The 15,050-nt window shown below is 36.1% G+C and overlaps 1 protein-coding gene across 5 annotated transcripts in view; it reads right to left on the reverse strand.

The window, feature by feature from the left end:
- The window catches only part of DOCK4 (dedicator of cytokinesis 4), a 221,532-nt gene that overhangs the window by 59,461 nt on the left and 147,021 nt on the right, over nt 1–15,050 (reverse strand). For all 5 annotated transcript variants that reach the window (XM_014275935.3, XM_014275933.3, XM_014275934.3 and 2 more), the window contains exons 18-26: nt 13,162–13,259; nt 12,979–13,062; nt 12,779–12,879; nt 12,360–12,441; nt 11,412–11,582; nt 9,918–10,110; nt 6,399–6,526; nt 4,100–4,234; nt 53–151 (exon numbers count right to left, since the gene is read on the reverse strand). In XM_014275935.3, the coding sequence (XP_014131410.2) occupies nt 53–151; nt 4,100–4,234; nt 6,399–6,526; nt 9,918–10,110; nt 11,412–11,582; nt 12,360–12,441; nt 12,779–12,879; nt 12,979–13,062; nt 13,162–13,259 (1,091 nt within the window). The remainder of the gene's footprint in view (nt 1–52; nt 152–4,099; nt 4,235–6,398; nt 6,527–9,917; nt 10,111–11,411; nt 11,583–12,359; nt 12,442–12,778; nt 12,880–12,978; nt 13,063–13,161; nt 13,260–15,050) is intronic.

The raw sequence follows: 15,050 nt of genomic DNA on the forward strand, positions 1-15,050 counted from the left end.
AAAAGAGAAATAAAAAGGCCTAAGCAAGTGGAAACACAATTCTGTTACTCACCCTGAGATCCTCCTTTGTGCTGAAGCTATCCAGAAGCTGCTGATAATGTCTATCAGTCATTTGTCGCAAGAGTGACAATAAGCAGGAGACAAATTCCCCCTGTTCAGATAAGCCAAGAGGAGAAATATTATAATGTTTTCTGCACTTGAGCTTAAACTCATATATTATAAGCACTTGAAAATAATTAACAACTGCAAGGGAAATTAATCTACAATTAGGCTTCAACTCCACATTTTGTGAAAATATATTGATTGCACTTCCTTTCCATTTAAGGAAATATTTTCTAAGCAAATAAACTCCTAAATGGAGTTTATTTGCTTAGAAAAATCTATTTTAATTAGTTCCAGCAGGGCTAAGCCAGTAAAATTTTTATTTGTTATTTATTTGCTTTCCTTGTATCTGTTTTTAAACAAATTACTTAGATTTCTAGAATTACAACCTCTTTAGTCAACTCAGCTTTGAAACAAATATAAACAAATATATTTTGCAAGAATTCTGGGAAGAATGCAATTGTTTTCCTTTAGGGAAGAATTAGCTGGGAATTATTAAAAACATTCTGTCATCTCAAACCCCCAAGATTTGTCAAAAAGAAAACTCATTCATAGGACTGAACAAACTTCGAAAATGTTTTGATCAGAAATTTCTTTAGGCTTAGAGTAGAATTTCTCATTGAAAGAGCAGAGTACTGCACTGGGTATCTCCAGTGAGCAGGCAAACAACCAAGATATTATAGGAAGGAACAGGCTCTTCCCTTCACCCTTTCCTGTCTTCTTATTCAGTTTTGGACTGGGAAGAAACACTGAATGGTATCAGCCAGGTCTGACTGCAGAATTGATGAGGACAGGGAAGAGTCAAAGGTTTGGTTTGCATCCTAATGCTTAGAAAGAACAATTCTGAAATCTCACAAGCTTGCTAAAGAATGGGAAATATATTTTTGCCTGTATCAGAAATGGAGAATTAGACTGAGAGAATAGACAGGTGATAACAGTACTTTAAAATGGTGCCTTTCATTAGCTCGCCAAGTGAAATTTTGGGAATATTTCCCTCTGTCTTTCATTAAAAACAGAAAATGATATTCAAAAAAAGTAGTGTGTTTTCACAGGAATGGCTGTTCTAGATTTTACACTGGAAGGTCTAATTCATTTGTGATTATACCTGGTAATCATGTGTGAGGTGATGGCTTTCACTGGCAACATGGTGATACTTCGACACTGAAGTAATAATTCTAAATTTCTTACTTCCCTTTGTTTTACAGTAAACACAGCATTCATAGAAACATAGAATCACAATCTCAAAACAATACCCTAAGGCTACAACAACTCTTAATATTCATGCTCTGGGCATAAACATAAAGGTTACAGCTGCTGTCTTGTAAATATCTGTATATCCAATTGCTAGCTTGAGTTACAAAATTCCTTCCCTGCCTAGGCATTTTAAGCAGTCCTTTTTAGTCACCTTTTTTCTGAGTTCCCACATTTGTTTCAACTTATATAGTAGTATATTAAAAATCACAACCTATTATAGAGAGCTGTACTATTATAGTTGACAGACAGATTAGTGTTATAAAAGTATAAACTTAAGCTTATTGTTAACTGACTTCTAAATCTGAGCTTTTAATTTGAATGTAGGTAGCTATACAGGTTGGTTTTTAAAATAGCAGTGCACAATCAGCCTCATTTGTTGAGCTCAACATAAATGCATGTTGTAGGATTTCTGCCAGTGTTGGCCACAGTTTAATTTTCAAATCATGCACAGAAGCAAATTCCACACACATAACAACCTAGCTAAAAAAAATTCAGGGTCCAATTCCAGTGTGAAAAGTCAAGCCAAGTAATACACTAAAATCACTTAGGTAGATTCCTTAAGTAAATTTTGTGTCTTATTTCAGGAGCACAGTTATTAAAAGCCATGGAGCTTTCAATTAAATTGAAGCTCATTTAGGTTCTGAGGGACTGAACTTTTAAGATCTAAAATCAATTAAAGTTCACTTAAATTGGACTGCTTTCTGCTAATTCTTTATATGCAAATGCATTTTTTCTGAAGGAAGTTCAAAGGTCTAATTCAGTGACAAAACAAAGTAGAAACTTCACTTTCACCATTGCATTAAATTCGACGTTTGCCAACGCAACATCCGCAACACTGTCACCCTGAAGCTGCGTCTGCTTCGTGCTCAGTTTAAAGCATCACACCCACCTTGCAGGTCACCACTGCACAAGGCTGCTGACTGAAAATTAAATGGTATCCAGCTACCAAAGCTGCTTGAAACAAGTGGTGGAGTCACAGCAGCACAAAGCCCAGAGCTGCCTGATCTGATGCTGAAACAGTGACACATGGGCCAAGGAGACCACACTCAGATGGGTTTGGGACTACTTCCACCAGGAAGACTATGTCTCATTCAAATCCAGGGTATTTTTTTAAGTGTGCTCCCATGGCACGTCACACAAGGAATTGTTTATGACACATGCAGTTTGAAATAATAGCAATATACTGGAACAGACTCTACTTCTGTACTCACATTGAGTACTTTATCATACATGCTCTACAAATAGTTCCAAGAATCTGGCTCCATGTGCTGCCAGAAGCCCATACTGCAGGATATTTCTACATAAATGTATATAATTGCCTTATGCTGTGCTGTGAGTCACTTCCACATTAAGTATTCTTTGAGAGCTTGCAGTGACAATGACATGACTTTTCTCATGCATAAAAGAAAATTTTGCAACTTGAAAGCACTTTCAGAGCCTAATTTTTTGATGGTGTAAAAGAATAACCCAGTCATGTTGTTTAATGAAAAATTAATCTGCAAACAAGGGGATATCTCATAACAAGCCAATAAAATCAGAGCTTTGCTACACTAACAGTCTAACACTATCACCCTTTCTTTAGCTTAGATTTCCTTGTGGTGGCCTGATATGCCACATGTCATACATTTGCAATTTTTGTAATTTAAAGAAAAAAACCTCCCAAACTCTTATATGCTTATTGCTGTTGAACCACAGTGATTAAGCATCACAGAGCTTGGTCAGCTCCATAAAATACTCCATATACAGTTTGTTCTCTGTGGGTCTAAAGTAAAATAGAAAACAAGCAAAAAAAACCAAAACAACGTGGCAACACATTTTTTTTCTCCAGTTATTAAATGCTTTTGAAATGTTGGATCTCAGAGGAAATTCTGGTTTGAAAAGCAACCCTCTATTCATTAACAAAAACTATTACAGTGTAAACACTGAGCAATTAATTAATAAATGTATGAGGTGGTAAATCACTCAGCATAGTATGTTTTCTGCACTAAATCTTGGGGTCACATCCCTGGCTATATTAGAACCAATTTTCCCTTCAAAAGCAAAGTGAAAACCTTGCTGCAAACAAAGCAAAATAACATTTCATTTTATTTGATCAACACACATCACAAAACTTTCTGTAAATGCCTGTATTTCAATCTTCTAATTTCCATGAGTTGTTATAGCAGGTTCATCAAAACATCATTTGCTAATCTTCTAAATCTATCCTGTATGCTCAGCTTCATGTGACAAAAACAAAGCTCAAATGCTCAGCCCAGAGAACAACAAAATGACTCTCAAGTAATAAATTTAGATTAGTACAAGTTATCACAGATTCTGCAGGCATCTTTAGAGTTGTTTCATCATGAAAAAATGTACGCATTTTAGGAACTATTATTGATTGGTACTCTTCTATTTCCAGGAATTCAAATTGAAGGAGAGTTTCAGGAAGCTATTATATTGCAAACAAAAGGAACATACTGAAATCATTACCAACCTGAAAGTTTCAAAATAAGTGTTATTTTTTGGGCTTTTTTTTGCTTTGCTTTGGGTTTTTTTGGTCACAATCTATAAATAAACTTGATGAAAAAATTGACTGTATTCACTAAAAATTAATAGAATGCAAGAAAGGTTTTCATTGTCCTCCTCATTCTCTCTTTTATACACAAAATCTAACACTGTGAATTACAATATAAAGACAATATATTCACAAGTCTAGTAGTCCAACCAGGGACAATTGTGAGCTCTTTCATTGCAAGAAACTTACAGTCACATCTTGAAACTGGAGGCGCATAGCAGAGCCTGATGGTTGTGGTCGGCTGGTGATCTCTAGTATGGTCCTTAATAGAATATCTAGCAGACTGTTTACAATCACATCAATTTCTTCCAGGACTGATTTTTCCTTAAATAAGAAATAAAACATTTAAGATTTTAAAACAGAAATATGACCACAATTACAATTCCTCTGATGGAGTCGTAGAAACCAATTACACTTTCACTATGAATGCTACATTCAAGAAACAAGGACTATTGTTTAATTGTTGTTAGATATTGTTTAATTCTATTTTTTTTTCTAACAGTTTTCCATTAATTGCATCACAGTTACAGGGATGATTTTGAATATGTAAATATGCATTAAATCACCATAGCTCTAATTTCTTCACTTGACATTCAGAAAAAAGCAGTAAATAATATACAAAAACATTTCAGGCAAGATTTTTATAGGTAACACTTATATATCTTCTGGGGAAATTGCCAAGAAAGGCTTAAAATCCAAAAAAGCAAAATCCTGTTTCACACTTTGGAACTATCAGCAGAAATAAGCAGATGGTGCTCAACCTTCAGGACATGCTTCATCAGTAAGGCCCAGCTATGCTGAGCAGCACAAACAAATCAGTCATTTATGTGAGCCCACAACTGCTTGCACACAACATCAAAACAAAAGAATCAAAGTGCTCACTGCCAAAAGAGACCGTGAATACCTCAGTTACCAGCATGAAAACACTGGATAAAGTCAAGTTGTAGTTACTTCTCCTTTTTAATTTAGATGGAAATATGCTTTCCCTGCTTCAATGTTTTCAGTCTCCACTGCAGCAGAAACCACCATCTTAATCTGAACAATTTTATCCATTGTTTACCATGACCCTTCTTCACAGAAAGAAACACTTAATAATCAAATGCACACAACCAAGCTAAAACTCAACTGACAAACAAATAGATCAACTTTGCTGACATTGAGGTGTAGGAGTGATTTGGGTTTTTCCTTTTGTTTATTTTTGCTTCCTAGACACCCTAAAGCATATGATTTGTAATAACACTCAAAATTCCTTTTTAGACTTAAGTTGAATCTAGTATCAAACCATGTTCTCTATCCCTTCATCTAGCATCAAAAAATTGTTAAACTGGCTTCTTATGACAACAGACAGTACACAGTATATTTAGGAACTGCATCCACTATGAGGACCCTTCTCTTTACTACTACAAGCTATTTTTGGAATGAGCAACAGCCTTAATTTTCAAAGTTGCCTTACTGCAAACTCACTTTCCCTCAATCTCCAAATCATCTTGATTATACTGGAAGGACTGAAATTCTGCACTGATGTACCAAAAAACATGCCAAAGTCAACAAGTTCTTAATAATTTCAATCACTCAAAGAATACTAAAAATAGTATCTGCATGTCCTGAACATTTGGGAGAGTCTTATGTAGATATCCACTTGTAATTGTGTACATCTCTGGTTTGGTGACTCCAAATGGAAGATCTCGTGAAATGCAGACCAGGTATGTAAAGTTTTGTCCCAGGCCAAAACCACAACTCTGCTTTAGTATCTATCACTTGGTCTTGTGATGAGATTTTATACATATCCAGGAGCAGCTGGAAGGAATATGTTGTTGCAGGGCCAAAGGTGCAAACCACATCCTTATCAAATCCCTGACAGAGCAAATTTAATTGCTGAAAGTGGTATGAAATGAAGAAGCACATAAAGGAGCTCTCACTAAGCATTACAAGGTAATGTATGCTGCCCTTGACATGCATGTATTGCACTAATTATAGGCAATGCTTGGTTTTAATTGCCTTATATCCTGCTGTCTGTCAGAACATATCATCACCTTCCCATTTGCAATACACCTGCCTGAGCAAGCTCTCATATGCAGCTTTCACACATTAATTCACAAACTTCAGAAACTGGCCATAAAGTTTATCAACTAGCACCAAGTGCAATCTCCCTCGCAATGCTCATATCAATCTCTTTATCTAGATCAGCCCAGTGTCCCCTAAGAATACACAGCCCACAATAAAAATGCCCCTAAAGAAAGCAGACATTTCTTTCTTTCCAACACAACGCTCAAGAAGTGCAAAAGCTTGTCAGAACGCTATGTGATACAATTAAAATACTCATGCATGGAATGAAAAGGGTCATGAAAAAGTCAAAATGGCATGTTTATGTAGATTCATTACACAGAGAACCCCTTAAAATGCTCTTGGGCAAGGTCCAGCTTGTGTCATTAAATGTCACTGAGCCATATAAAGAAGTTCAAGTGGATGTGACATGGTGTTTACTCACTGAGCTGTTCTTCTTGATGAGGCAAAATATGTTGCTGAGGATACGGGCACACATTATAAGGTCCTTCTGCTCTTGTAAATGCATGTGGAGATGATGTAAAACTACTGGAAGAAGAATGCATCGAGAATCTGGAAAAAATGAAAAATTTCATGAATAGGAGCTTCTCATAGAGTAACTTAATTTTAATACATCTATATAACATGTCTTCAGTCCAAAACTATTTCTAATAAGCAGAAGCTTTTGCTAGCTTTAACAAAAAGGTTTGATATGCAGAAGCTTTTATTTCACAATCATGAGTAAATGTTTGAAGAGTAAACAATATGATGACAGTCACTCAGTTATATCATAGATGAAGAATAACACAACTGTGTGGAATATACTACATATAAAAGAAATTTTAAGTATTTATTGAACTGTCATCCAAAATTAATTTAAAAAAAGTAGAACAGTAATGTCTCTAATCATAACAATGAGAAATTATGCTCTAGTGTTCCTGCCATGTGGCAGGATCCATTTGTACGCCAAAGTTCTGACAGACTTCAGCAGGAACTTATGTTACTCTACAAAAAAGTTCTACTTTACAGCCAGCAGCCATTTTTTCAGATTTCTTTCAGAATTTTTACTTTTACAGATTCCTCACTCCTACTGAGTATGAGCAACTTAGACTATTTATTTCTACATAAAATAATTTGCCTTTCTACTCTTTCATTTTCTAGATACAGCTCTTTGGTGTTATTTGCTGTCCTGATTTTGCTGAAATTATGCAAAAACGTAATTAACAGGCTACTTATTTCTGCTTCTTTTTATTACGATTAAAGAAAATATTAAATGGGAAGAATTCTAATACTTACACTTGTGATAACACTTTTAACACCTATTCACAACTTGATAAATGGGAAGGATATTACCTGTTTTCATTTTGTTGTTGTTTTAAAATATTTTCTATAATTAAGAAATTCTATTCCCATAGAAATGGACTTGAATAATTTCCTCTATCAAGATTTTAATGATTATAAGTTGCATTATAGATATATATTCATCTACTCCCTTTGTTCATTAATGCAATTATATACTAAAAATGGATTTCTCTAGCTGGAAAATTACTCTTTTAAAACAATTTTGCCATGCAGCTATTGTTTGTGGATTACTTTCTATAAACACTTTCCCCCCCCAATTATTTCCTCTATTTTTTCAATGAGGAAGAAGAAGAAATATTTATTCTGAGATTTTATTTTTTTAATGTTTCTCTTGCTTACTGAAACACAGCACTAATCTGGTTATGTTTGACTATCCCCTTGTTTTCATTGTCTAGCCATGTTTATAATAAAAGACAAATCACATGGACAAGCCCATTTGTACACACTATTTAAGTATATTCATATTTTTGAAAAAAAAAGCTTGCTTGCTCTTTTTAAATGGCTGTTTCATGCTTATTATTTATTCAGGTATACCTCTGTATCTTTCTGCTAAAGAAAATAATGATCAAAGGCTGTAAGGCAGTAAGCAAATGACCATCAATCAGTTGAAAACCAGTGGTAGAGAAGCCCAACACTTCTCTACCACTGGTTTTCAACTGATTGATGGTCATTTGGCAATAAATAGCCTTTCTCCGGTGACTGCTAATTTCTGCAAGTGCCCCAGCAGGTGTTCATCAGGACTGCCCCGAGAGTTCCTATCTGCCTGCAGCACCACAAATGGGGGGAAGTTTGTAAAAGAAACCAAGGCAGCATATTCCTTCTCTCTACCTCAGCACCTGGCTTAGCCAAGGGTTGTCCCCAGTGTTCTGAGATGTCAAATGTGCACAGCTGCTAGTGACCCATCCACTGCAAGACTTCTAGGGCTCAAAGGGTAACTGGGCAGGGAAATTGCCAATGTGCAGATCTGTGGTTAGAAAAGTGCCATCTTCTGATTCCCACTGCTAAATCTGCTTATTGATTCCTGCTGGATGAAAAAAGAGAGCTAATGCTTTCAGCTGAAGCAATAAAGCAGGACTTTTTTATTTGTATAAAAAAGAATTAGCTCCTGGATTAGAGGGGATGGCTCCTTTTCCCTGCATTCTCTTAGGCCTTACACATATGGAATTCTTGACTATCTGGCAATCCATCATCAAGGGACAAGACAAAGGCTGTATGGCAGTAAGCAAATGACCATCACTGTAAACCAGTCTGTGATTCTGTGGCTGGAGTACTGTGCTGACAAGCAGGTGACAGAAAGCTCATTCCAGTCACTACTCAACTCCACAGCTCTCACAGAGCAGTAGTAGTGGCTCTTTCACACATTGTGTGTATGAGCACGATTGTCAGGTCCTCTCTTCCAGCTACAACTCAAATCCCTCAGTGTAGAAGCTCAGAAGAAATCAGGAGCAGCCCTGTGCCAAGGTGTTTATTCTTGGTTAACTCTAAATAGATTCCTGATGAGCCCACACAGCATTTGGCACCTCACCTGAGGTGCCATCTAATCCGTGAGCTGCTTACACATAAGTGCAGCATCATGAACTACATTTTGAAAAGGTCCCAAAAGTCTATATGTAGCAACACTTGACTTGTAAATAAGCAACTCTTACACACAACATGGCCTGAGGCATCTCAGGCAAAACTGAGCATCCTCATTCAACTCTTTCAAGTATCCTCCCATTTTTGCAAAAGCTTCATAAAATGATCAGAAATTCTGGTTTACCAGACCAAATGGACTAGCAAAAAGCATCTTACAATGACTTGCAACTATATATTGGAGGCAATAGTGCCAGTTATTGAAAAAACCACTACATATATCACAGCTTTACATAAATTCTTTACAAGCCCAGAATTTAAATACCCCACGGTCTTGATCTGTTTAGGTGAAGAGATGTAGTGGTATTACAGAAAAGGAGAGTTGGCTTATTGGAGGAAAGCCAGGAAACCTCTGGATTCACCAAGGACTAGATAAGAAAGTTTGGAGAATATTTGTCTGAGGTTATTCTTTTTCCTGCTAATTGTCAGCTGCAGTGTCAGCCACTGGATATAGAAAAAATAATGAGTGCAAGGAATGGTGCAATAATCAGAACTCTGAGCCATCACTCACTGTCCTAATTTTTCTTCTATGCAGGAAGTCAAATTAGCTGACTGTTTTAAATGCTAATATTTGCCCTTTACAAATATTATACAGAAAGACAAGGAAAAAATCATGACACAGAGCTTTTCAAGTATGTGCTTGGCATAATTAGAAAGAGGGCAATCTTAGACTCTGGGCAATCCTTGTGACTTCCCTATGCAACATTAACATTTAATACACAGCACATCTTTCCTCCCTAATTTCCATATAGTGGTAATGCCTCTGCAGAGACATACTTTCTTCAGTCTAGTATATTTTTAAGATTACTTTCAGAAGGATGGTATTAATTTCAATTACTGTACTAAACAGATGGTCAAAGCTTCAGCCTGCTTGGAAACATTGAACACTATTTCCCTGAGCACCTGCTGGCCCAGGTACAAAGCACACAGTGTGAGCTCCTCCTCTGCAGGCAGCCCAGAGTAACCTCACCTGGGTTAGTGTACAGGTGACTCTCCACAGTTTTCCCAATGCTCTGCAGTTTAACAGCTTGAAGGGACTCATCCCCATGCATGACTGTTGGCAGGCTGCCCAAGGCATCGTGAACCAAATTTGCCACTTCTCTCACATCAAAGAGCTTCAGAAGTTCTGAGTACACTGATGGGAAGGAGCTGAGAAACACAGCCTAGGGTAAAAATGGACAGTCAGAACAGTTTTGACATTTATAGAATTTAATAAACTACAGAAATTTAAGTAACTCTAGAGAAATGCCTGGCTTCCAGGGTAGGTAATAGCTTTAAAATTGTTTTATTTTCAGAATGAATAGGCTCACATTCATTAACAGACTTACACTTGTGACTACTTCCTTTAAGTAATATTTAATGATTGTTAATTCCTCCCAAGACAAAGTGCAAGTTCAACTCAGAGCAAAAATATTTATTCTTTAAATACACTTATGCCTCTATGAGAGAAAACTTTTAAAAGGATGGCAGAATCTAGCTGATATGATACAAAAAATATTTGTGTGGTTTGGTTTACTTTGTTTTAAGGTAAGTAGTATAACAGTCTCTGTATCTTCCATTTTTCAAATACTGAACATTTTTATTTTGGAGTGAGGCAGCACTGGTAGTCCTGGTTCCCTTCAACAACCTTTAAAATGGGTCAGAAAGTCATTGATGAATTTAAAAACAAAACATTGTAAAAATAAGGAGAACAATGCCAGAAGAAAGAAGCTAAAACTGACATTCCCTGCTACTACTCTAAATCCTGCTGATTGTGAAAAGTTACACACTCACACTGGTGGCAGAACAGGCTAACAGGAGTTAATACTGAAAAAGAATTCTAAATGTGGTTATTTGTATTCTTTTGTTGTCTTTTGACTCCAGCTGCTTACATGATATGAGGTGGAAGAACTACCTTCCTAACTCTGTTCTCTCTGATTTGTCATTTTCTTGGTGGAAGAGTTTTCTACAGAAATTTGGAAAACATTAATTCTTAGCAGGATCTTAACCATCTCTGTTTACAGAAACGTGGGAAGAGGATGGTATATTTATATATTTAATATACAGTGCTGTCTCCTGTGTTTTGCCTCTACACTGCAGCACGAGCCCATTTTTGTAGTCACAGTGAAATAAAGATATCATCTGAGTATTAAACCATATGGTTCATCAAGACTTAAAAATTTTCTGTAAAGCATGACAACTCTGATAGTAGTCTTTTGTATGGCTCAAATTCTTTGGTAAAAACCAAAACAGATAAACTGTTTTATTTGTATCCATCAACATAATTATTATAATTCAGTACAAAATGTCAGCTTTAGGATTATCTATGCCAAGCATATTTGGAAGGTGCTGGTATGAAAATTTCACACCGTAGGATGGAAAGTTGAAAATGTCACTTTGTTCTAGCAAAAATACATTTTCTTTCTGAGCAGGCATACATTTTTCACACTGGATGTGGAAAATGCCAACAAGCCATAACACTTACTTGCAGCTGGGATAGAGCACTGGTTCCTTTGCTCTCCTGGGACAGGAAGAAGCGCACTGACATAAGGAGCTCTTGAATACAGCAGCGAAATTCCTCCTCATTTTGTCCACCAGTAGCAATAGAGAATAATCTTCTTGATTGAACTATGTATTTAAAGATATATTCTTGTGCCTATAAATGCCAAAATCAGAGATAACTCACAAAAATGAGCATGCCAAACAGAGCACATGTAATGATTATATCATTCAAATAAAGAAAATAATCTGAAACAGGAGGCCATTAGTGAATTTTGATAAGTCTCTCTATTGGAACACCAACAAAATTTTAATTTAAAAAACCAAAACAAAACAACCAAGCAAAAACTCAACACCACTTTCTCCTCCCCCCCCCCAAAAAAAAAAGGCTTAAATTAAGTTGCAAAACTGTTGGAATGCAAATTCAAAACACTGCCCTCTCTTAGTGGCAAGACGCCAAAGTTCACAGCAGCATAGAAAAACACAGACGGGTACCACATTGATATTATATTTCCAAATTGTAGTACATGTCCCACATGGGATTATTGTGTTGTATAACCCAGCCTGATGGCATGTTATGCTCTTCTGATAGCACAAACCAAGGCAACAAGAACAACCACAACCACCACAATCAGTAGAATTCCCTGGTGTCAGGCCTGAACCACTAAGTCAGCATTTAGATTCATGCCATGGATTACCAGTGTAACCTATATTTGATTCCTCTGCCTCATTCAGTAAAGGACAAAAAGATCCACAGACTAATGGTAGTGAGCCTCAATGGTCAGCTTGCTGACATAAACTGAAAGTCTGCAGCTCCATAGAATTAGTACTACTCTTCCATCATTTATTTATATTCTGCTTCATTCCCTAAGTTAAACCCACATGCACTGTATGAATACATCATTCAAATATATAATTCAATAATATTTATTACCTTTAGTACTTCCTGTATGTGATCATGAAGCTCCACCTCAGTGACTCGATCAATATGCCACTTCAGTACTTTTATAAGATCTCTATAATAGCACATCAGAAAGCATTACAACACAGAAGTGGGAGAAGGGTTAACTTTGCACATAAAATGCAAACCAAAAGCTGTCACATGAGAAACACTGGCAAAATAAAAAATAGATCACTGGATTTCACTGATCACCACAGACTCAATAGTACACTTAGTTTTCAGTCTGCTGAAGAGAAACTAATAGATCTCTGATGAATGGCCAATAATACCAGCATTAAGTAAACAGTAGAATGATTTTAACAAGATACAGTATTTCCTTAACCGAATGATTGATTCTTTTAGTATAGTAGAACTGTCAGTATTAAATCAGATAGAAAAAGTACAGACTTCACCTGTATGCAAGTGCTCCTGCAAAATGACTTTCAATGTAAGTGTCCATTACTGGCTTAAAGTGGTGAAACTTGCTGTCCTGCAGCAAATTTATGATGTGAACCTAAATGTGAGAGAAAAAGGAAAAAAAAAAAAACCACTTTTTTTTTTGTTTTACTTGGCTTTTAGCTAGTGTTAAGCATGATCACAAAATGAAACTTACCAAGCAATCAAATACTTTTGATCCATACTTTTGAGAATTTTCATCTAAAATACCAAATAAAGTGTCTAGCGTATCTTGAAGAAACTTTTGGGAGAGAATAAGAGTGTTATTAACAAGATGCCTCTGTGACATAGAAATACATTATTTCCTTCGTATCACCTAAAAGGATGAAAAGGTATATACCTTCACTATTTCTGAACCATCAATTTCTTTTAATTTTGTGAGGCAACCTGCAATTTTGTCTGGGTGGGTTCTCCACTTCAGAAGGTCAAGCATATCTCCTGCAAAAACAAAATGCAAGATTAAAGTTGGAAGCAAAGCAGTTTTTCATATTTTAAATTTTACTATTACAGTCCACTCAGCAAAATCTGGCATCATTAAAACAAAAGAAAACACCTTCAGATTTGCTATAATATGATCTTTCCAAGAACACATTTTCATTCCATTCTGCAATTGCTCCACCAATACAAACATAAGAACATGGTACTGGGTCACTAAAATCACTCTCCTGTGGCCACTCTATCATGCAATCTCATCCAGATACTATCTTAAATAAAACAGTTATTTGCCCTCTCTCATCCCATTGAAGGCTGTCTTCCAGAGGTACTCTCTGAAAGCCAGAAACAATCTCCTAATTGCTACCTCGACTGTACTTGAAGCACTCATGTTTCTATGGCCTTTTGGAGCTCAAACACAATGTCTCTAAGATCTCACTCAATTAACAAGTAAAAAATCTCTTCTGGAAAATGAATTATTCTGAGCTAAAAAATACCTGAGTATGTCCAAACTTCCTCCAGTTTTAATTCCTTGTCCTTAAGCTTCCTTAACCAAAATGATAACTACATTATAGATAAGATTACATCATTTTCTACATCATTAGCAAGCTCATACATCTCTTGTAAACACCCGGCATGCACATTCCAGAACTTGAGTGACTTTTAGACATATTCATGTCACCAATATGATGCTTCTCCTGTTCAGCACTATTCAGCTCCCTGGATAAAGAAGAATCCCCAGGAATCTCCACTAGGATATCCTGCCTTTTCCACCATTAGAGTCAATCTAATTGCTATTCTTTCTTATTAATTATTTAAATCAAAGTTACAATACTTTGCTGTATCATAGTCCCTCTCAACTGATGAGACCTTTCAACAACATATTAGCAGAAAATTGTCTCAGATTTTAGTGAAGTCACTCTCAGCTCCACATCCTTCCAGTCCTTTAAAACAGATAAATCCCAGAGATTTCTTCATATCTAGTAGTATTTTCCATCTGCTTAGGAAGGAAATTCCTTTCACTATAGTGCAACTTTCTGCTTCCATTTTAACTTTTACTTGCCTGTTTGAAAATTCTTATTTCTAATCTATATGTTTTCTTATGTGCTGCATTGCTGAACTGCTGCATTTCCTCTTGATAGTAAACAAAAAAAATTGGAAAAGAAATATTAACAAGTTCATTCTGGCATTATTTGTCTCTTATAAACTCATCTTACAGCACATCTGAATTAGTTACATGTTGATTTTTTTCATCCATGGTTTCTTGTAAATACTCCCATAAAATTCATCATGGACGGACAGCCCAATGAATGTATCTGCCCTTCTATACATCTTAAATGTAAGTTCTACATTTAGTAGTCTTTGAACACATGTTATTGCTTCACAGAGGTACTAAAAAGCCCACCTTGCTATAAGATTGAGAATTTATTTCTTGTCCCATACCATTCAATATCCTAAAATAGTTTTGCAAACTTGGCTTGGTTTTTCAGCAGTTTTTCCTTGCTGAACTCAGACACATCTGCAGAGATCCTTTCAAGCTGTATTCAGTAAAAGCTACACATATTTTTGACTGCTAAATTAAATAAATTCCAAATCTCTTTTATATTCAAGTTTACTACTGCCACGCTTCACTGACCAGCTTTTCAGAAATTCTCAGTGCCTAGTGGTTTGAAGCAGAAAACCTTAATCACCATCCAACCCTCCCACCAGTTTAAGCTACAGTCTAGCTGATCACTGCCCTGCACTCTGTCAGAAGGAGCCAGGGTTTCTGAAGTGTTCTCAGAAGTTATTAAAGCA

The sequence above is a fragment of the Zonotrichia albicollis genome, chromosome 4 (assembly GCF_047830755.1).
Source record: "Zonotrichia albicollis isolate bZonAlb1 chromosome 4, bZonAlb1.hap1, whole genome shotgun sequence".
NCBI classification, from domain to species: Eukaryota; Metazoa; Chordata; class Aves; order Passeriformes; family Passerellidae; genus Zonotrichia; species Zonotrichia albicollis.